At 40.3% G+C, this 24,484-nt stretch overlaps 1 protein-coding gene across 1 annotated transcript in view; it reads left to right on the top strand.

Annotated features, from left to right (window-relative positions):
- TAFA2 (TAFA chemokine like family member 2) overlaps positions 1-24,484 on the top strand; it is a 1,054,087-nt gene that overhangs the window by 1,024,077 nt on the left and 5,526 nt on the right. The window contains exon 7 of the mRNA XM_069229068.1: positions 7,024-7,166. Within this exon, the coding sequence (XP_069085169.1) occupies positions 7,024-7,134 (111 nt within the window). The 3' untranslated portion in view covers positions 7,135-7,166. The remainder of the gene's footprint in view (positions 1-7,023; positions 7,167-24,484) is intronic.

The following is a 24,484-nucleotide window of genomic DNA, read 5'->3' as shown; positions in this document are numbered from 1 at the left end:
GTGCATGTTCGGGGTCGGGGTGGGGAGGGGGGTTGTGCCACCTTTGGGGGTGGCGGCAGGAGGGTGTGGGGGGAGGATTCGTGGGGGTAGCGGGGGTGGGGGAGACCCCTATCAGTGGCAGGGAAGGAATTCCCTGGCACTGATAGTGCCTACCGCCATGGATCTCATGGCGGTTCCCAACCACCCGAGATCCATGGCGGTATGCAGGGTCCTGATACCGTCGGCGGTCTAGTGACGACCGCCGGGCTGGAGACCGCAATCTCCAGCACAGCGGTCTTCACCGCCATGGCGGTCAGAATGGTGAAGTGGCGGCCTGTTTGCGGTCTTACTGCCGCTTTACCACCGACCGCCAGGGTCGTAATGAGGGCCAGACTGTTTTCAGTGATTTTTCTTATGAATGGTAGATGTGTGATGAACTGGTACTTTGTGAGGTCATCAGGGCCTATTATAGGTTTTTTTAAGAGTGAGAGGAGGAACTGTCCAGTCTTGAAAGCTTCTAGGATGAAGCCTTGAGTGAGGGAGGCATTGACAATGGTAAGTAGGGTTAAAAGAGCATCCCAAGAAAGAGCTTTGATGAAGGTCCATAGTAAGACATCAACTTCATAGGAACTGGTTTTGAAGGAGTTAAGTTTGTCAGCCATATCTATGAGAGATGGAGCTTTGCAGGCTGACCTTTCCTGGATTCTACAAAAAGGGGTAGGATGGAGAGGTAAAGCAGGCTTGGCGTCACTGATGTGCTGTCCAACCGTCTGCATTTTTCATTGAAGAACAGGTTGAAGGTAGTGCACTTTTCTGTGGAGAGAGTAACAGGTGTGTCTGGGAGGGAGTTGATGCAGTGCTTAATTGGTTTGAACTGCGGTTTGCTTCTTTTGAATGATTCTTTGATGGTAATGTATAGTATGTAACTTTGGCTGATGTGATGAGCTGCATGCATGTTGCACAAAGGGCCTTCAGTATCGAGGGTTCCTCTGGAGTTCCGCTTTTCATATATTTTCTTTCCTATCTGTGGATGGATCATTTGTCAGAGAGGTTTTTATAATACTAAGCTTCTGAAAGGTTTGGCTTGCACTTGCATGTTGTATTTGAGGTGTGATGTTCACTTAGCTTTCAAAAAAATTGTTGAAGCAGTTTCAAAGGGTGTTGGCATCGGAAGTGGAGTTGACCGGTGAGAGATGATTTCAACCATTACGTTGTCTGTGGACAAGTATTTAAAGCATCTGAAGGTTTGGCCTTTTCTTTTGTGTTAACCTTGGTTTGTTGGTACTATGCTCAGCTGGAATACAGGAATGGCAAAGTGGTCAGTCCAGACCAAGGGTATGGGTGGTTTGTATTGGATTGTGGATGATGTTGTGTAGACAAGATTGAGGATGTGGTCTTTAGAGTGTGTTGGGTGTGTGACATGCTGTACCACATTGAATGTACTGATACATTTGAAGATGGTGTCTTTTTTTTTTTTACTTGTATTGTCTTGGAGGTTGAAGTTTCCCAAGAGGGTGGTGTGGGCATGTCTTATAGAGCAGGGTGGTGAAGGGTCGTGAGAATTCATCAATTAATTCTTGATTCTGCCAGGAGGTCTGTAGGTGAGAAGGAAGGTGATGGTCTGAGTTGCAGAGTGAGAGAATGGCATGTCAACAGTTTCATGGAGTCAGTGTTATTTGCTTGCCTGGTGTGCAGGACTTTTAGGTCTTATGGGTGACAGCAGTGTCTCTTCCCTTCTTATGCATGCGGCCCACACCATAGATGCTGTAACCTGAGGAAAGAAGGAGATCTAGGATGTGCAAAGATGTGGGTGTGAAACATGTTTCTGTGATGAAGAGGGCATCAAGCTTGTGATAGGAGATGAGGTCTGCAATTTCTGGTGTATGGACTACTGCAGAGTGAGTATTAATGTGCATGAGTTGAAATGTGTGGTCTGAAGTCTGAGGGTTTATGGTAGTTAGAGGATGTGTATGAGGTTGTGTCTATATGCTTTTTTAGGGGAGGTAATATAACATCTTCAAGAGTAAACTGTAGTTATTCCATCTGCTGTGGTGATGTGGCTTGAGATCTAGGAAGGCCCTAGGCATGAAGATGGGAGCTGTTTTTGTCATCTCCAACTAAAAAGAAGTAGTATTAACGCTGACCTTTGCTCCCCAACTATTTTTCTTCACAGATGAATAATGGCCAGTTGTTGACTGCATCCCTGACTTTTTTGGGTCTCGGAGTTTCTATGTGTTGTGGAGAGCAGTGTCAGTCCTTGTGTGCAAATAGCAGGTAGACGTTCCTGGGACTTCTTGCACTCAGACAGAATGTTCCCTACTCTATCCTGTCACCTTCTCTCCCTTAAACATCTCCTTTAATAGCATTTCGTCTGGCTGTACTGTAAAAATTCGTACAAACAATAAATCTAAGATGAGTAACCTCTTCTTCAGGGGTCTCTGGGCCTCTCTAAACCACATCCCTATTTAGAGGAGGTAACCTCCTGTCGTCCAGGTTCCCTATTAAGTGGTGAATTGTTGACAGCACCCTTGCTTCCTTGGCCCGGAGTCAATGCTTTGTTCTTTGGAGAGCAGGACTGTTAACTCCCATCAGGAAGTTAGTTGAATGGAAAACTGGATCAAAGGCAGTTGGGGCTCAGGCAGCACCCAAAGTACATTTTGGAAGGTTACGTTTCTACTAAAATCAGATTTCCCCAATTAAATCAGATTCCGAAAACTGAGTGAAAAGTAACTTTATTTTGCTAGCATATTTCACAGTCGGATGTGTGAATTTAAGCTTTTTATTACACCTAGATCATTCCTTGAGAATGTAGCTTAAACTTACGCAGTGAAAACAGCTTTTTGACATTCAGTCAATGTGAGGGCACCTGTTTCACAAATATGTAGTTTGCAACTTTTCCTTTATAAGGCACCTTGCCCTGTGGGTTAACAAGGCGCATTTTGAGTGTGGCTCCTTAATATATACACATAGATTTTTACCCCATTAAATCAAGACTGGAAATGAAGCACATCCAAGCCATGTTTACTATTTGAACGTCAACAATACTATGCAAAATGTACCTAAAGAAAAGCAAACAATATGAAATCAAAACATTTACTTGCCTCTGCAAGTGCTTGTTTAAGTTTAAGAACCACTGCCCACCGTTATGAAACCAAGGTCACATGTATAAATCAGTAGGAAACCTTGTCAAATCAGAGCTCTTGGCAGAAAGGTGTGGGACAAAAGTTGTAACTGGATTGACACTGGCTTTGGTTAGACACAGGGCAGCAATGCAGCTTACAGCGGACAAAGGTAGAGACAATGCAGGGTCTTTGTGTCAAAAAGGGACATAATAGCTAGAAGACCAGAGACTCATTATGCCGCCTATTGGAACGTTGTGATGACTCTCCCTATGGAAGTATTTCAGCTCTGCTGAAAAATTCAGCCATGCACCCTTTGCAATACAAGAAGTGTAGGTGCTTGGAGTTTGCAAAGACCTGGCTATCTAAAGCAGTGGAGGGGAGAACATGCAGCCGACAGGGACCTTTTGGGAATATATTTGAGAGAACTGAGAACCTCGGCTCTATATGCAGGGCCAGACTGGCCGAAGGGGACATCAGCATTTCCCCTGGAAGCTAGAGGGGTGGGGGATGGTTTTGCAGCAGTAGGGACGGTTTGTTACTGGGGGCCGGCTTTGCAGTGGTGCTGCAATATCGGCATCCAATAACAAAAGGAGCAATGCCTCACACTTGCAGCCCCCCACCTCGGCCAGGGATGCTTTGGGTTCCCTGTCCGACCCTGTTTATAAGTGTGAAATTGTTATGACTTTCTAGAAAACTATAAGCATTTCTAAAGTGTTTTAGTTAGCACCTGACTGCTGGTTCAGGTCGGAGAGTGTTTTAATGTCCACAGTGGCTGTGTGCCTTCACACATGCTCCATCCTGAACTAACAATCAGCTTCTAACTAAAATGTTTTCAAAATGCTTATGATTATATTTTTAAATGTATCAAATACATTAATGAGGCAATGCATTAGACAACAAGTAACTTATATTGTTACTTGATGAAAGTATTATCCTCGTAGGAGGAACCTCCTTCACATAGTTATTCAACTGAAATTGCTCTGTATTATTGACAAAAAATAATGTTTGGAGACCAGATCCATGGACTGCCTGATCAGTTGCTGTAGATCACCATGGGTTAAGAGTTTATGTGGTGAAAGGCCCATCTTTAGACTTTTTTGACAGCTAACTACATCGCTTCATTGTGCTTTTTCAATTGACTTTTTCATAAGCCTACGATATAAGAGTTAATGAAGTGCTTGTCTCAGTGGCCGCTTCGGCCAATCAAGGGTGGCGGTGTGGGGGATGAAGAAGAGAATTGTTGGTGGAGGGGATTCAAAATAATTTTAGAAAACTTACCTGCTGCTGCCTGACACTCCCGCTGCTGGTCACCTTTATGTCGCTCCTCTCTTCCCAGGGCGCAAGGCACAGGCTCCCAATCAGATTCTGCTCTCATGCTAAATCATTCATGAGAGCAGTGCTGTGATTGGCCTGAGCGGGCCGGTTAGACGCTCACTCATGCACAGGGAGCCTGTGCCAACCCAGCTGTGTTATAAAGCTGGGTTGGAGAAATATAAGTGTGCATGTCAGTTTGGCCGACCTTTGATGGCTGGCCAAACTGAAATGCGCACTTACAAATGCCCACCACTCCTCCCTGGCATGGCCCGCCCCTCCCTAGACTCCAATGGCTACTCCCTTGGCTCAGTCAGGCAGTGACAAATAAATATTTGTCACTGCCTGACTGAGCAGGGGGCGACACTCCTCCACTATTACTCAGAATCTGCTCCTGACCTGTCTAAACCTTACTTCTCTTTCCTTTTCACATTAGTCAATAAAAGAGATATTTCTTGTACATATGTAAATGCAACATTGTTTTGCTCCATATATTAATGTTAAAAATACAATAATGATGATGGATTAATATTTTTAAATTCCCAATTAAGGTAAGAAATGTTACGGCTGTGTAACACAGTTTAACAGTAAATCAACCAAAATAAACACAATGAGATTGATTAGTTGAATTAACATTAAAATGATAACAGCTGTATAAATTCATGCGAAGTCGTAGAAAGAAGCTTTGTGAAGTAAAAAGTGTTTTAAAGGGAAGATACTCACATGTTCGGAGTACCTGCACTTCTTTACCTGGAAAAGGAGAGAAGCACCACTGCTCTGTTTGGAGGCAATACTTTAAGTTAGAAAGTGCTGGCACTTCTCAATAGCAAAAAGGTTGTGTAGGACAGTGAGTGTCTGCACTTTCACACACCTATGTCAAGTGCTGGAAGTAACATAATGTGAATGAAAGATTGATCTTCAAAGTCTTTCAGGGCCATCACAATTAATGTAATTAAAGTTTTCAATCTAAATCCTCAAAGAAATTAAATTTTGCCAGTTAACATTTCAAGGTTTAATTACAAATAAATAAATATTACTCCTTGCCGACTGACTAATTGGCGTTTGTCAGCAAGGAGTAAAAAGCGGACAAAGGATTTGTTTCGGAGAGTTTTGCAATGAATCCGTGGATGTGTTGAAGCAGATGTCCATTTAAGATTTATATTGTAAATAATAGGGGAAAGGATATTCGGTCCATGAGTAATGCGGGAAATCAATGATTGCAAAATGGATGCATTACAAAGAAAAGCTTGAATTCATTGCTATGATGAGGGTGCTACCTCTATAAATAAGATATTTGTCCTGATGATGACCCTGTAATTCTGGCATCAAAATGTTTACATTAATTCTTGTGGATTATTTTGGAATGAAATGAGTGACTTCTGGACACCTGGACTGGAGGGGTCCCTTAGAAGTTCACTCTTTCCTTTGTTGTTCTTAACCACGAACTGTATGTAATGTATATAACACTGGGCACATTATAATTGCACACTAATCACATTTTCACTGCACCGTTATATTTCATGGGGGCACCTGATTATATTGAGTGATATTAATAACTAAATAAAACAATATTTTTCATGTTCCATCAACCTTTGGGTTTGTAAGGTTTCCTTTTTCAGAATGGAAAAATTGTTGTCGTGGGAGTTAAGGGATACACTCCCCCCCCTTGGGGCCACATATTTCCGTATAAACTGAGATACCCAGGTGCTTGGGTTATTGGGTTTGCCTCATTGCCTTTATGCCTTTTATTATGTGGAGCAGTAGTTCCCAACTTTTTGACTTCTGTGGACCCCCACTTTATCATTATTGGAACCCGGGGACTGCCACTGAATCATTATTGGAATCCATGGACCCTCAGTGAGTCATTACTGAAAGCTGGGAACCTAATCTGTTAATATTACTTAATTTTCTGACCAGTAGCCGACCCCCTCCGCGGACCACATGTTGGGAACCACTGCTAAGGGGAATTTTACCACTTTTTGAGCAAAGTAATTTGTGTGTTAATTTGCAACAGTTAAACCATATTTAAAGTGATGAGGTTAAAAATATTTACGAGCTACCAATAAGTGCAATGTAAATATTAGCTTGATGACTATGACAGTCGTTTGCTAGTTTACTCATCTGTAATGGACACCACCTTCAATACAAAATGCCTGATCACTTTCTTACCATTTATATGTTAAAATTGTTAAAACTTTCAGCTGCAGTGGTGTTTCTTTTGGATTTCAGGAACGTATCTTATAGCAAAAAAGAGCCCAATTATTGAAATGTTCGGAAGTGCGAGCACGAGTTTAACTGAGTATGTCATTTAAATATTTTCTAGTAGCAAGTGTTCATCATTTTCAATAAAAGCACACCATGCTCATCCCTTTCTATGTTCTGATTGTATTGTATTTGTAAATGTCCATACTGTTGTAAAAAAAAATTCAACACAAGTACACGCAAAGTAGAATTTTCCACTATGTAAGCATACTTACAACCTGATAAAAGTCATGAAAATAGAATGAAATCACAGTAGACAAATGGTCAAATAGTCAACACTAAACTAATTGCTTATTTTAATATTAGAGACAGTATGAATATATTTTAAATCTTTACTCCTTCACACTAGCTGAAGGACGCGTTCGAGGAGCAGCGGGAACGGCAGGGGCATCTAAGAAGTGTGGAAAGGAGAGCTGAAAGAGATGTCGGGAGCTTGGAGAGAGGCATCCGAGAGAGCTAAGAGGCACAGACGGAGGAGCCGAAAGATGCCAGGTCTGAAATGTACCACTGGGCCGGAGTCCCTAATTAACAGTAACATTTTAAATTATTTACTTTGTAAACTGTATGAACTGGATACGAGACACTGGCATGATTAAGTGTTAGACAAAATCCAATCAAAACAGTTTTCGAAAAATGTGCAACATCCCTTCAGCACATTTTATAATTCACAGAAGATGTGCGTGAGAGGTACACTGGGTGACAGACTAACAGCGAAAACATAACTTTCTGTAAGTGTTAAGGCATGATACTCTTTTCCGTCTGGTTGCTGTTTTGGAATTGAATCATATTTAACGTTGCCTGCATGGTTCAGGAGATAACACATTTTTCATAAATCTGAGCAAAGTGCTTCTTTGATTATGATTTAGTTGTGCACATCCATCGCTATAGTCTTGCATTCGAAAAATGTAAAAGGCTTTACACAAAAAGGTGATTTTCCTGCTTTATCCATACACCCGTTTCTTTCAAGTTATAGACATATTTGGATGCAAGATAATGTGGTTTAGATACATTTTACAGCATTTTGATTTTGCATGCGTGATTGAAGCTAAAACACACATTTTAAGGGCTGTGGCTAGTAAATAATTTTGCATTTTCGTGGAAGATAAAAGCCGTTGTGAAATCATATTGTGAAATCACAGAGGTATTAGCATGATGCACCATACACTCAAGAAAACGAGGGGCCTGATGAAAGTGAGATTTATTGGGAGAGGGTATCATGCAGGCAATTACATTTTTATTATAATAAAGGGCACCGACCGAGTTGTTCCTAGTCAGTCGAGTATTACAATTTTACAAACGTCGCAAGGATAAAACCTGAGTTGATCCTGCCAGCGTACAGAACTGTGATCTGCAGTACACAGGTTGTCCTGATAAAATGTTACTGGCTATGGAAAGATCTGAGGTTTTATTTTAAAAAAAGTCACACACTAATGGATGGATTCAATTCATTCATGTTACCGGTTAGGTATAAGAGCACGTCTGCTGTTTTCACGAGAGTCAGGCACACCGATGCACCGCGGGGGCAGCTGGAGGCGTGCAGAAGAGCAAAACAACTTCATTGGCGGTCTCCCTGTGTTGGTGGAATACCACCTTCTTCCCCCATGATTCATCCTGGACAATTCTAGCAGGCCGTCCATGGAAGCAAGCAGCTCCTCGGTCTGGCCAATGGTATTGGGGCATAGAATGGAACTCTGCCATGCATATTCAATAAATACATTTTTATACTGCACTAAATGACCTTGGGCCTCTTTGTGGAAGGAATGCCTCCAGTGCTAAACGATCACCCCTACTTGGAGTAGCTCACTGCTCGCAGTAAACTCAAGGGGGGAATGATTGTGCATTTGTGCCAATAGAATAACTTCACGTCTGGCTGAAAGTAGCACCACTGGTATTTGCCAACAGCAGGTGAAGCAGATAATTGTATGACGCCTGGAAGCTACAGAATAATAGAAACTAAATTGCTCATGAGGTATCTAATATAGCCATATTTCACGGGGAAGGGATCAACAAAATGTAACTTTACCTGAGGCAAACAATTCCGTTGCCCTAACCATCTATAAACTTCTGTTATTACCTATTCACGAGTATTTAAAATCTGATCTTTATTTTCAGTGGTGAATTCTCGTCATTTTGGGCCAGATGGACAAAGGAGTTTAACATTTTCAAACCCTCCGATTCAATAAGAGAGTTTACCAGCGCGAAAACTCTTTGTCAGATGCACTAAGTGTACTGAATTATTCCAAAGAAGTTTTCTGAATTGGAAATGGGTTTAGGAAACCATACCAAAACGTTATTTGGAAAGGGCATGTTTAGGGTTTCCCTTCCAAATCTTGATTCCTTATGGTATGTAATAATATTTTGCGACTGAAATCCAGTTACAAAACATTAATATTTAGAGACACCTCAAAGGAGGTGATCACTCATTCACCAATGGGAAGAAATACCAAATGGACCTCTTCAACTTTTGTGAATGTTGAAAAAAACTATTTTTAGAAATAGGCAGTGGTCTAATAGACCACTGCCTATTCCTAAAAAAAAATTGTGAAACTTTTCATTCTTTTTTTTAATGCATTTTGTTTTCTTTAAAGAAAGCGAGCTCCATTAAAAAAAAAAAATGATTGCTTTATTTAAAAGCAATCAGATATGGTGGTCTACTGACTCCAGCATGCCACAGTCTCTGTGATGGCAGCAATTTGTAGTGGGTCACAATTGGTGATCTACCTCATTAATATTCATGGGGTAGGTAGAATTTTGACCCACTGTGATTGGGTATTTTATTAGTAGGTTAGTTTACAATACAAAATGTAAATGCATTTGGTAAAAGCCAGAGTGCTAATTACGATCCCTTTTACAGAATGCTCTGTTAGTTCATCTGGCCCTTAGTTTTCACCCTTTTACAATAATTCATATTGCTGGTGGTCATTTCAATGCAAGCAAAGCAGTTACAGAGCAGAGTATTTTTTGAAGTGAAAAAGGGGAAAGTACCGGATAGTATGGCACTACCTTTGTTCTCCCCAGGCACCACCCATTCTAGTCAGTCAGATTGTATTGTTTTCAAAGCCAGGTCACCCAATAGACATAATATTGAAATATATGATTTAGTATGCAAGGATCACTGGATTTTTTCATTACTTAATCTTGGACTCATGACGCTCGGTGCCTGATCCTGTGCCAGCTACTTCTTTGAACTACAATTTATGCACCTTCCACTGCTACTTAGAAAAGGCAGAGACCTTGATGCCATTTATAGAGATACCCTTTCCATCTATCTTTCTCTATGTTGCACTCTTTCAACCATTCTTGTCTACCCTCTTCCAGTCTCAGGAAGTAGATCCAGCAATTCCTTCTCAAATTGTGTCTCACCTACTTAACTGGGTTTGAATCTTGCTATGTTAAAATTGCAGTTTTAATATTTGGTTAAAATTCCAGTTTTAATGTTTGGCTTTACCAAAAGATTTTACCTGATATCCTGTAATCTTTTTGATTCTCCCTTTAGGCATTCACTAACCTGTGGTGGGTCCAACCAATATGGCAGGTCATGTGATCAACCCTATTTTTGCTTCACCTGAGGTTCAATCATTTAGCTCCCTCACAGTCACATGGTAACACCTCAAAGCTCTGAAATATAGTTGGGCTCTGCCCTGGATTATTCCTCCCCAGGCTTCTTATGCACCCATTCATTGCAAATATGTCTCTTTAAAAAATTAAGCATTCGTGATTTTGAAGTTTTTATTTATCAGGATCCTCTAACACATAGGGCCTCATAATGAGGTTTGCGGCAGATCGTAGGCCCGCCAGCCCCATGGAGAGGAGACCACCACTGAGCTGGCCATCTCCTCCCCAGGCCGATTACAAGGTTTCCACTGGGCTGTCTGGTGGAAACCTCAGAAATCTGAGTTTCCCACCAGTCAGCCCAGTGGAAACCGAGAGGGTTCTCCCAGCACCCTTGGAATGCACACTGCCTGCCATTACAGACAGTGTGCATTCTGAGGGTGTTGGGCAGGGGGGCCTTGGGCGTGGGCAGTACAGGGCCCCCCTGGTGCCCCCAGCACTGGCTTTTCACAAGCCTATGTATGGCTATTGTCCAACCACCACCACGGCTTTGGTGGTCCTCAGACTGCCAATGTTGTAAAGAGGGCCTTAGTCTTCCTATCGCTGATGCCATGAAAAAGGTAAGCACATGGATCACCAACTCCCTTGAATAACTAACTCTTCTTCAAACACCAGAAATCTATACTGCTTTCCTTCAGCCTTTTTGTTTACCGATGAATTTAAAGATATTAGGTTTTTGTCTAAAAATATTGAAACAGCCTGAATGACAGAATACTCCCTGATCAAATGCAATCTCTACTGATCATCCCTCATCCCTCTCACAATATAGAGAAAAAGTCAGAGCTGTCAGCACATTCGTTTCTCTATAACCTCCAACCATTCTAAAGACATTTCTATAATTGAGACATTTTTAGCCTTTACCTCCAACTGTGATAGTCCAGTCAAACCCGCACATTCCTTCTGTGAGTTTCTATCAATACATTATAAAGTCCTCACAGTTTTTTTTCATGTAGGAGCTATTTACTCCCCACAACCCCTCTTGCTGGCTCCAACACCTCTGGCCTGATTTTCTTTCAATCTCTACTTTCTCTTCAATCTCTCATGATAAAGCAATCCAATGAATCTTAACAATTAAATTGTCCTCCCAGTTTAATACATATTTCACCCTTAAGGTAGGCCCTAAACAGCACATAGTGCAGGGTGCAGAGTATTAAAAAAGTTATGCATATATTTTAAGTTTTATCTGTCTTAATAGTAAAACTCCCATATATGATTTTCACTACTGTGGGCACTTAACACTCCATTAAAATAACATTTGGTTACCTTGTTACATTTAACAAGTGCTACTTTTCGATTGGGAAGAAATAGAAATGTCAGGTTTGGTCTCAAAAGAGTTGTAAATTAAAACCCCCTTTCATGGTAAAGTCAAATTTTAAGTCACAATTCTGAAAATTCCACTTTTAGAAAGTTGGCATTTTCTTGTCCTAACTATTTAAAACCTGTGACCTGGGTCACATGATTGTGAATGGAGTGGCAACTGACCTTTGTGTATTCCTTCCAGACAGTAAGACAAAGGGGAACTCAGTGTTGGCAGGATGGGGGTGGGGTGGAGCTGTTCCCTGCTCCACTTACATTTCAAATGGACTGCCACCAGCACACTCACAAAGGACTTGACCCCAGGGGAGTCTAGAAGTTTTTCCCACTTCAATGGCTGACACCAGGAGTAAATATTTGACTCTAAGACCAACCTTTCAGTTCACTCTTGGAACACCATAGGACCCCCAAAAGAGGACTGCCCTACTACTTGAGGCCTGCTTTCTACCTCCGAGGACTGCCCGGCTGCCACCAGAGGACCACCCTGCTGCTTGAAACCTGCCTTATACCCTCTGAGATCTGCTCTGCTGCATGAGACCTGCCTTGCTAACAAGACTACCATAGTGACTCCAAGGGCTAGTTAGCTGGCCTCCTGTCCTGAGCTACAGGGACACAAAAAGCAACTCCAACTTCCTTGAACCCACACCTGGATCCTGCCCTGCCCTCAAAGTGGTTTCTCAGCTGTCCTGGACCCTTGGAAGTGGGGTTAAAGGTGTCCAAACACCCAAAAACCAAATCTTAGAAGTTGGAAACATTTTTACTAAAACGTGAACTGACAGGAGACCACAGCTACCTGTTAGCCAATTTGATAAAATTGCATGGAGGGTCAGCCTGGCTTTGTAGTATCTCCCACTACACTCTTCTCCACAGCAGTTCAGAAGCTCCTCTTCTGAAAGGTATCCAGCCTTGAGGAGCCCTTATCAGCTACAGCCTGCATCTTTGTCACTCTAGAGATTGTCAACTTCCCAAAAAAGTAACTACATTCAAACATAGGAATCTTAACCATGACTTCATCCAGAGGCTCCCCACAGATGATGTTTCATCCTTGGAAACTGCCAGCTGCCTTCCCCCGCTGAACTTTACCTTCTCAGACATTTCTCTTCAAAATTTCTTCTAAATGCCTGTGGTTGGCGTTTTGATCTTTTAGACACAAAATTACACTAAACATATCAGAAAATTCATAACTGTGGTTCTATTGATTGAATTTCATTTACTTTGGTGTCATTTTATTTATTAAAAAACTTGCTATTTTTCTAAATTGGGAAGGGATTATTCTTGTGTTGTGTTTTTAGTTTATTACTGTTTAAGTGCTGCATTAAATACTTTACACCGTGCCTCTATGTTAGTCCTGACTTCTTTTGTGCCACACTACACAATGGGTAAGCAGAGGTTAATTTAGTGCCTTTTTGTGGTTCACTTTGACAGGGTTTGTGGTTGTTGTGTGTGGAGGGTTGACATCCCTCAACTAGCTACCTAATTTCCCACAGTAGTCCTAGCAAATAATATTTCACACTTTGATTACTGTAATCCACTCTCTCTGGCTCTTCCTGCTTTTCCTTTGCCCTGACTCTTCAGAATTCAGAAAGCTGCCACATGGGTAATTTTTCAACTTCCTCGTTATGCCCAAATGTCTCCTTTTCTTTCCTCCTCTAACTGGCTACTTATTTCTTGTAAGACCAAGTTTATATCTCTCTGATTAGTGCATCAATCATGTTATCATTCATGTCCCAAGTACCGTCAGTGAAAATGAATTTGCTAGTCTATTTTTTTGTTTTCTTACAGCGCACCTATACCTTTTGTCGATCCGCAAGAACCACAGGGCTGCAACTATCAGCCACTGTTTCCCTACCTGCCCACCAATTCTTGGAACTATTTGCCACTTTACATCTGACAGATAGTCACCAAGACTTTCATAGGACCTTAAAAACATATCTGTTTTAGGAGCATGTTTACATTAAGAAAGCCTAAAGCGTTAGATACTTAGGGCCTAATTTAGATCTTGGCGGAGAGGAATGCTTCATCACAAACATGACGGATATCCCATCTGCCATATTACGATGCTATTATATCCTGTGGAGATGGTAATATATTACAGAGAGGATATCCGTTACTTTTGTGACAGAGTATTCCATCTGCCAAGATCTACATCAGACCCCTAATGTCCTCAACACATGTAATGCTGGATATTTATTACCACTTCTTTACAGAGGATGAGAGGAGGGTGCATTCACAGGAGGAAAAGAGGTTCACCTCTAAATAATGCACAACAGAGTCAGCATCTCATTCTGGGGCATCTGTTTCCCTAGTCACTCATTAAAAGAGGCTCTTTGTAAGTTATCCTACCTTACATTCATTCAAATGATAAAACAGTAACAGAGTAACATTTCACTCATTAAAAAAATTCCCCTAATGTTTCATTTCAGTCTGATTGTAAAAGATATTCCATTGACTGTCCAGTTGGCAGAAGAAAAAAAACAACCACAACGCTTGGAGTTTCAGGCATTTGTTTTGCCTGAATGTAACTGGCTATCACTGTTTTCTCTGTTGTGCAATCACTTCTGTTTGTCTCACATTCATTGCCCAATCATCTGACATCACATATTTATGAGCTGCTGTGACAGCTAAAGGGAAACCTGACAACGCTGATTACTGGGCCAGTAAGGCAGTTAGAAATTATGATCAATTACCATAGAGACAATGAGTTCACCATATAGTAGTGGTAGCTCGCTTTAATAGATAATCATCAAGCCAAGCAAAATGGCTTATAATGAAAAAACTGTGTCTTATAATATTCCCCTTCTATGAATGATGTTTTGGAGCTACATTTATCAACATGATAAATATTTTATGTAATATTTTCACAGCCTGTCTCTTTTCTAAAACTTTTTGTACCCGATTTCCATTTACAATGATGCATTTGGAAAGACTGTTGAATTTGTGATTTACTATTTATTTTCTGTGAAAATCCCTTTTTAAACCACATCCAAGTGGGTGTCCAAATTAATGGGTTAATTCACATAATAATTCTGTTAAATGTTTGGTTTACACCATTAACATTTTCATTTATGTGTCTCTCCCTGAACACTCTATTAAACTTAGTTTTACCCTCAATCTTAAAACAAGTTTAAAGTTTATAATTTTCACTCAAGTCCTAAGGAAATAAAATATCTTCATATCTTGTATACTAAGGATGATAACATTTATATTAAAACAAATAAATCATTTATTAAAATAAAGTTCAACTCTTTAATAATATTTCACCACATGGTATCTTTCATGGCGGGCCAGACTGGACTCAATTAAGATGATATTCATATCTAAAAGTCTATTTGTATTATCAATACTCCAGTTTATACTTTATGTATATACCTTGAAAAGGTTCAACTCCATTCTCTCAAAATGCCTATTGACTATAAAATGTCTCACTATTGCACTGCCCATGTCTGAAAATCTTATGATGGGGCTGTTGTTAGATTTCCTGATTCTAAGCAGTATCATTTTTCTTTTTGTATTGGAAAAGTCCCTTGTCCACTAAGTTATTTTAACATTAATAATATTCCAAGGTCGGTTACATGAGATGATGCATTAGTGAATTGTTTTTTGTTTGATCAAACACAGCATAATAATAATTAAGACATGTTAAGTACCCTTGCACTTTGAACATAACTGTGAGTTAATACAATATTTTTTTTAAGTATTAGAGAGCATTGTATATCTTACATAATTTAATGATTTACAGTAGATTTATTTCTTAGAGGTGTTAGAATAAAAATAGTTAAAGTAATCCCTTGTATTAAAATATAATGATCATTTCATTTAATGGCTTATAACCTACTAATGATTTACCTACTGATGCTTTACTGTTATATATACAACATAAATGCTATTAATAATTGTATCACTTCTCTCCCTAGTTCCTTATCTCTCGAGTTTGAATCCCCCTCATAAGTTTTTTGATTTATTTTGCTGTCAGACTGCTCCACTGATGTTTCTTATTTACAAAGAAATACATCACAAGCCTTGCTAAACAATTAAATCACATGCTAAATTAAAAAAGGGGAAAGATATGTCTGTGAATGTATATATAGATCTGTGAGCTGAAAAGTGAAAGAAAACTCAGAGCATTATAGAAACATTGGTGTTCCATTTGTAATTGAATCCACTGCCTAATTTATTTAGTCCTCTTTTTTATGATGTAAAATAAACACCAATTATAAATAAAACATTGCTTTTACATTCCTAACAATATTCTTAGGTCCTCTTAGTTGCTCAGAAAACTGTACTGTTGTTAAAATATCTAAATGTTATCTATTTATCTTAATGACTTGTTAACAAATTGGAAAAGCATGTGCTTTTTCTTTTCAGTAGCAATGCTAAATGATGTTTGTGTTGTTAAATTTTACCACAAAATTTATGTAAGACAACCTACACTCATTCTACTATTCAAACTGATAAATGTTAAAAATCTCTGTAAGAGTTTAACTTTTATTCATCATTTTGATAATTCATTATTTTCTGAATTACTTTTATGTCTAGATATTTTTATTTTTCCATCTTGGTTTCTTCTCCTTCTCTCTTTCGCTTTCTTCCTTTCATCTTTTTTTAGTAATTGTATTATTGCTCTCCTTTGATTATATGTCATAATATAGAAACTTTTATGGATTATTGTCTGATTTGTTCTAGCTAATAGTTTGTCAAATCGAGTCTAGGGTTTTCTTTTTTTTCCATACATTCATTCTCATGTTACGTAATAATAACACAAATGGTTAGTTTATCAATTATCTAAAGTTTACTAATTACTGATCTATAGCTATTGTTCTTTCTAAAATGTCAAGAAAACTTTAAAAAGACATGCACTGAGCTAATGGCATTGCAGAAATAAGATGGAATACCGTTAAACGCTGAAGGCTCAAATCAAAACATTTTTTCCACAAATGGGTGTGACTTACCTCTTGAAATTTAACAGAAAGGCAAGAATATTTCAGAAGCAGGTAATATTTAGTCACAAAAACCTTCATGAATGGAGCCCTGAATGACTTGGTCGAAGTAATACGCGTCTGTATCTGAACTTCACTGGCACCTCATGCTCCCATAAATGCAAAGGTGCCAGCATTAGGGGCATCAGAATGCTTCTTCCTCATGGTAGGGGGATATGAGCAATTACACACGGTGTTCGTTTCCTAGATACAATGTATCCTTATGCAGAATCTGCATTGAAATTTCTAATATTCAGAAAACTAAAGTTTTCCTGTTAGATATTTTGTTTAAGGCAAACGAAGTTATTTAAATTGAGATGATACATCTTTAAATCTATTCTTAAAGAAGTCATAAAAGTGAAAATAGACACACATTTACAATTTTTGCATGGAATATGCTATATTCTATTCAAATTAGTTTTTTAATTGCACGCATATTAAGTCTACATTGTCTGGTTTCAGTGGTTAGGTGGTGGTAGGGCACTATAGTGCAGTGGTGGGATGCTAATGAGCATTCGGATATTATTCAGTGATCATGGGTTGTAATAAGCTGGTGTGGGGTAGAGTGAGTTGGCAGTGTCCTGCTGGAAGCGTTAGTGTAGTGTCAAAGGGTTGCATTTTGATTGTGGGAGTTGGTGTACCGTGCAATATCGTGCTATTGGATGGCTGTGCGAGTTAAAGTGCTTTGCAGGATTTTATGATCCGTACGATTGTAGGGAGGTGGTATGTTGTGGGACTCTTAACAGTGTGCTCATGGATGGCAAAGTAATGGTGGCCAGTAAAAGTTTGGTCACGCTAGATGGTGTGAAGTAGTAGTGCATCAGGAGGTAAGTTACTGTAGTGATGGGTCACTGAGTTCTGCGTGTGAGATGGCAGTGCAGTAGTGTTATGTATTCGTACAATGATATGAGATAGGACTGACCAATGGCAGTATATCAGTAATGTTGTGGTAATTTACATAGATTAAATAAAAACATGTGCCACTTAGCTATGTTTTTCCTATATGCCTCCCACAATCAATAAGAATACCATGTTGCAAAAGGCAAATTAGAAATTAACATGCTTCACAGAGCCGCAGGCTCTTTATAAGTGTTTAGCAGATCTGTTACCTCTAGAAGAGATAGACCTTTCTTTAGCAAGACCAAAGAGCGTTTTCCTGTAACAAAATAATTCACAACTCTTAAAAACTATTTGGATAATATTACTCAGCGTTTTTATATTCTTTTTACACAATATAATAGCAATTCCTTCTTGTTCAGTTTACAAATCTAATGTCTTCAAAGTACAAACTTTAGATCGCCTGTGTGCATGTATTCATGATCTCTTTGAGGGAATTGTGCGGTGTTAAAAAAAAAAGGTACATTTCTGTGAAAAGTTGCAGTTCAGATCCATTTGAAGAGTATGCTCAAACCTGGAAAGAATGTCTACTTATAGGTATTTATTGCCTTAAAAGGTTTAATTTAACTTTACATACAGAAACCATTTTGTTTCTTTTTTCAATAGTTGCACTCAAACACTTATAATGCACCCCCAGTGTCCTTAATTAGTTGTGTGCCCACAGATCAAACTGTTTTACATTCGGTCAAATCTAAGTGTCATAATTGCTTTTCCATTGACTTTTTGTTCATCAATTGATTGTTAAATTCAGTCCCATCTCAGACTAATTCTGGATTTTCAAATATAACTGGTATATCCCAAAAAGCCTACATTCTTACATTTCTTGTCTATATTCTTCAATTTCACTGAGATCTGATCTCCAACGTCATGAGACATTGAGATTTAATCAATTGAACTTCCTATGGTTATCAATTTGCATATTACCATGAGTAGAAAATACACACATATTTCATGTGTTACTTGCTTCACACCATCTCCTCCTCCATAGGTTATCACTTGACAACAGAGTCTGAACCTTGGCAGCTGAAGTAAGCTTTAATCTCAAGACCTATAACACGAGGGCCCTAACACCCACTAAGAGGAATATATATGCTCTTTACCGAAGCTGACAGGGAGCAGTTAGCAGCAAATCTGGGAATGTTGTACGATCTTCTTTATTTAATAACAGTCTCCACCTTGAAAAAACATATCAAAAAGACTATCCATGGTTGACTTCCAGCCCTCAAACTCACAAAAGGTGAAGGGAGGAATGCTTGCAATGAGTCTAACCACTGGCAATTGCTCGGAGTAACAATCTAACCCATTGTTCCACGTCAGTTGTGACCCAGCCATATGCAAAATAGACTTGACTGTGTTCTGATAGGAAGAGCCTAGCCCAAAACTGCCAGCCAGGCCCCCTTGGGCCAAAACAACAAGCAGCACAAAACCAGTTTCCAAATGATTGGGATCAGTCAGTCAGGTGTAGCTTGGTTCCAGTGGCACAGAGTGCACCGTCCCACATTTGAGCATATCTTTGCCACTCAAGTTGTTACATCAAACACAGAAAAGTTGATGGTGGAATGTTTGCAATTCGTCTAACCACTGCCAATTGCTGAAGGTAGCATTCAAATCTGTTGTTTTGTTTGCCTGCCAGTTTTGACTCCTCACTCTACCACTTGTCCTTCAATAATCATACTTTTCCTTTTCAGGAGCAAGCAAAATGCAAGGGATACATTTACGATCTGTAAAGTTGATGTTTTCACCAGCTTTTGGCTTTTTGAATGGATGATGCAATTAAAGTTTACTATACTACTTCTACCTTATAGGTCACGTATGGTATGACAGGCAGCCCACCAGCAGCACAGATACCAGAGACCCTGGCTTCTTTCTGTCCAACAATGGATTACCCTCCCTTTTTAGAGATACCCTGGAAGGATATGTATACTAAATGTGTATCTGATATTGCAGCAGAAACACTTTTGGCAGAGCATAATGTAGAGATGGTGCCTTGTTATGGTTGCTCCAGGCAGTGGAAATATCCATTGTGAGGACTACACTAAATACAATGGGCTTCCCATGATTAAAAGTGGTGACTCTAGACGGATGGCTCTCTGACTTAGATTGACAACAGTGGCTTGACTGGTGGTCATTCAGCTGTTACCCATTATGGGGCAGAGGAACTACGAGGCTCAGAGGATGGGGGAACTGGCAATTTAAAGTAGTTCTTCCATTCTGCAGAACTCTAAATGGCTCATAAAACACTTTCTGGTCCGTTAAAGGTCTCCATAAACTTAATAGCAGATCGGTGACCTCCTTCTGGGCGTTTATACTATGTGCCTGGTACCCTTCCCTTATAGTGACCATTAAAGCTCTAAGCCTGCAGAACCTTTTCCAGTAAATTTTGGCTTGAGGGTTTGAGAATGTAGGCAACTCTATTCTGTATGAGAATGCTTCAGCATTCCTCTTGTTTACACTGGACAGGAGCAAATGTTTTATTGTTTATGAGGTTCATTACACATTAGAGAAGTACACTATCTACAATAAAATATCTCCCTTAAAAATGGCAAAGAAAAAAAACTTCCATCTTATTTAGGCAATCCAAAACCCCTCCAGATTTGCAACACAATATGCACGAAAACATGAAAGAGTGCAAACCATTTTCCTCCCCATATTCATACTTAGTTATCTACTTATATACATATCTGTTCAGGAGATATGGAAAGCACTACATTGAATATTGCAGTTATTTCAGAATGGCAAGGTTAAATCAGATAAAGGACATTTGATGGAAAGGGCAGTTCGAGTCCAACCAGAGAGGGGAGACCCCAATCTGATATTCTTTCTCACTACTGTTTAGGTGCAGAGGGAAAATATAAACAAGCTGGAAATTATCAGTGTTTATTGTTTTGATAAAGCCCATGTAATGTTATGCCTCAAACTCAAGTTTCAGAGCTAAAGCATTCTTTAGACATGTATTTCAATGCTGATTTCTCTATGTTTCAGCTATATGAAGAATTTGTGGTGATTAGTTGGGCAGTTGTTGAATCTAAGAACCTCTACAGATCATAGTGGAGTACATGATTTAGGTGGTGAATTGGAGAATTATATTGTTGCCTCCACCAGAAGCAAGTTTACCGCTTTCTGAAAGGTTTACATTTGATCTCTTCTCCTGCTAAATTACTCACTTTCTCAGTAGTGGAAGGGGTGAACCCAGAAAAGGTGGCGAAGTTAGTGATAATTTGCCCAGATATGATGCTCTTTAAGGCACCGTCTCAGTCTGGGCTCCGTCTGGGCTAACAAAGCTCTTGTTTATTCAGAAGTGCACATGACTTGCATGCATACATCTTGTGGTTAACTCTGAGTTGATCTAGGAGCAGGGAAGGAAAGCGGAAGTAACTGTTAATATGCTATGTATTATACTTCCCTGTGATTTAAGAATGGAAGGTAGTTGCCTGACCTCAATAAAACAAACATGCCTATTGGCTCGCAATCATATTGGGACATTACCTCATTATTGGAACATTCCTTTTTTTAAATTGCTTTGATAACCAATCATTGGGACAGTCGACTAACTGGTATGTGGTGGACCATGATCACGTGACCCTGTGGAAAAAATGTTTTTGGGCAAGCAAGATGTAGACCAGGTCTGTAGGGTACCTAAATGTGATAGTATACAGTATGAATCAGTGGTAGTGGGCTAATGGGTATGAGCACAGTGTGGAACAAGTGAATGTAGTTACGAGAAATGGTTTAAAACATGCAGTGAATGTTAATGGACTTTTGCAGTTCTCATGTGTTTTCCTTTAGTGCCTGGGCTTTAGTGTTTAACTTTGTTCTTTCCCAATGTTCAATGGAACTTGTGTGTTGGAATATGTGAATGCCTCCAGGTGTTTCCCAATGTTGAAACATGTTGTCTTTTCAAGTCCATAGGACTGAAATGTATGATACTGCCTTTCTGTGAGTGTGAACCTGCCTCACTGCCGTCTTGGTTGGGTCTATTTGTGATGTTATGTATTATGTATAGATGTAATGCATGGAGAGTGTAACAGTTGAGGAGGACTAGAAAGAATAAGCAAGGGGGATGTCTACTTCTGATGGGGAATTGTTTGCCTTTACTATATCCTGAAGTAAATAGGTTTAAAGCAAAGGGAAACCTGTTTGTGTATCCGGGTCTTGCGGCTGCTTTACCTAGAAAAGCTGAAGTTCCAATGAAACAGGAATTCTTTTTGAAACTTTTCTTCAAGGTGGAGATTAAAGTTATTAGTTAAGAAGATGGAACATCCTCAAATTGGCTTGACAAGTTCTTCCAGACAGCTTCTGTCAAGAGCATATATCTTCCTCTGAGTGGGAGTTAGGACTCTGCACATTTTATGTGTTAGACCTGACAGCCTTAGGGTGGTCACCCCTAACTTTTTGCCTGCCTCCCTCCAATTTTTGGACACTGTTTTTGCTGGTTTTAGGACTATTCACACTCCACCACTGCTAACCAGTGCTAAAGTACATATGCCCTCTCCCTTAAAACATGGTATCATTGGATCATACCCAATTAGCTTATTTAATGTACTTATAAGTCCTTAGAAAAGTGCACTATATGTGCCCAGGGCCTGTAGATTAAATGCTACTAGTGGGCCTGCAGCACTGATTGTGCCACCCACTTATGTAGCCCTTTAACCTTGTCTCAGACCTGCCATTGCAAGGCCTGTGTGTGCAGCTTCACTACCAATTCGACCTAGCATTCGACCTAAGCCTAAAACTCAAGGTATGCCCTATGTAACCCATAGGGCAGGGTGCTGTGTAGGCAAAAGGCAGGACATGTATCTGTGTAATTTACATGTCCTGGTAGTGTAAAACTCCTAAATTCGTTTCACACTGCTGTGAGACATGCTCCTTTTATAGGCTAACATTAGGGCCGCCCTCATCTACTGTTTGAGTGGTAGCTTCTGATCTGAAAGGAGTAACAAGGTCATATTTAGTATGGCCAGAATGGTAATACAAACTCCTGCTGACTGGTGAAGTTGGATTTACTATTACTATTTTAGAAATGCTACTTTTAGAAAGTGAGCATTTCTCAGCACTTAAATCCTTCTGTGACTTACAATCCACGTTTGGCTAGGTTTAGTTGACAGCTCCCTTGTGGATTTACTCAGACAAACCACAAATACAGGATACTCAGTCACACTTGCATACATCTGCATACTGAATGGGTCTTCCTGGGCTGGGAGGGTGGAGGGCCTGACACTTACATGTCAAAGGACAGTAGCCTGACCTCACACAAAGGACAGCCATACCCCCTACTAGGACCCTGGCAGACAGGATGGAACTAAAAGGGGATCTTGTGCACTTCTGAGCCACTCTTTGAAGTCTCCCCCACTTCAAAGGCACATTTGGGTGTTTAAGCAGGGTCTCTGACCCTACAAACTCAGACACGTCCTGGAGAAGAAAACCTGAACCAGAACCTGCAACCTGCAAAGAAGAACTGCCTGGCTGCCCAAAGGACTCACCTGGACTGCTTTTCTGAGAAGGACTGCTACCCTGCTGTTGCCCTGCTGCCTTGCTGCTCTCTGGCTGTGCTGAGAAGTGCTCTCCAAGGGCATGGATAGAGCTTGCCTCCTGTTCCCTGCAGTCTCAGGTCCAAAAAAACGTCATTCCTGCAAAATAATTCTTTGTGCGGCCGAAATAGATGCACAGCCTGCAAGAAACAATGCACAGCCTGCATCGCAGTGAAAAATTCACTGCACGCCGGAACGATGCAGCCGAACTTCTCAAGGAGGAGATCGATGCAGCGCCAGCATTGCGTGGGAAATTTGACACACGGCCCACTGGATCAATGCAAAGCCGAGCCAGAATAACACAGCCTGACTTCCCGAGAGGAATCGACACATCAACTGCCGTGGGGTAGAAATTTTCACGCATCGCCCACCGGATCGATGCAGCCCCTGTGACTTCATCCTGCATGTCCAGGATTTCGACGCATCGGCCCCGGGGCGTCCGAAAACCCCGCAACCTGAAGAGGATCCCTGTCTATGCCCCGGAAATCGATGCAAAGCCTGTCCTGCGTGAAAACTCAACGACGCATCGTCTGTGTGCGCCACAAAAATCGACGCACACCTCCCCATTTTCCACGCATCTCCTCCTCTGCAGTCCTTTGCAGAGAATTTGAATGCAAAGCACGTACTTTGTGCTTGCAAGAGACATTTGTTGCTTTTTAAAGACTAAAGACAGTTTATATTATTTTTACAGTGATATTTCAACGTATACTTATTGCAGCTTGATCGTTTTGACCTGCATTTTATCAGATAAATATTATATATTTTGCTAAACACTGTGTGGTATATTTTTGTGGTGCTATACTGTGTTATTGCATGATTTATTGCACACATACTTTACACATTGCCTTCTAAGTTAAGCCTGACTGCTCAGTTCCAAGCTACCAGAGGATGGGCACAGGATAATTTATATTGTGTGTGACTTACCCTGACTAGAGAGAGGGTCCTTGCTTGGACAGGCGGGTAACCTGACTGCCAACCAAAGACCCCATTTCTAACATTATGGCTCTTGAGATTGTGGTTTAACTCAGCTGCCAGGGTTGGGACGTTGCTGTCAAATGACATCCTCTGGACAGGAGGTGGTGTGCCACAATCAACACATAGATTAGCTTGCATCCTGGGGTAATCCCCGCCAAGCACTTGATACTAACCGACTTGGGGCTTTTTAGATGTGCAGAGAGGTTCCACCTCATATAATGCAGATTCTGGCTAATGCACCATTTTCTCCTTTGCTAACTGGGGGGCTGGGAAAATGCTACCTGTGTTTTTCAAGTGGCAAACCAGACGATCCAACTAGATGCATATTTCCAGAATACTTGCCCTGGGATGCACACTTTGAGGAAACCTGTCCTAGGATGCAGTATGAAATTTCAAGGCTCCATGGAAATAAGTTGGACTAACACTATAAGGATGTGTATGCACAACATCTGATGCAAAATTGGATCTAAAAACAAAAAGTGACTCACTTTGTGCAACTAAAGTCAGT

Source organism: Pleurodeles waltl, chromosome 4_1 (genome assembly GCF_031143425.1).
Source record: "Pleurodeles waltl isolate 20211129_DDA chromosome 4_1, aPleWal1.hap1.20221129, whole genome shotgun sequence".
In the NCBI taxonomy this organism is placed as follows: domain Eukaryota; kingdom Metazoa; phylum Chordata; class Amphibia; order Caudata; family Salamandridae; genus Pleurodeles; species Pleurodeles waltl.
The sequence above is the reverse complement of the archived record's forward strand: the minus strand, read 5'-3'. Positions and strand labels throughout refer to the sequence as shown.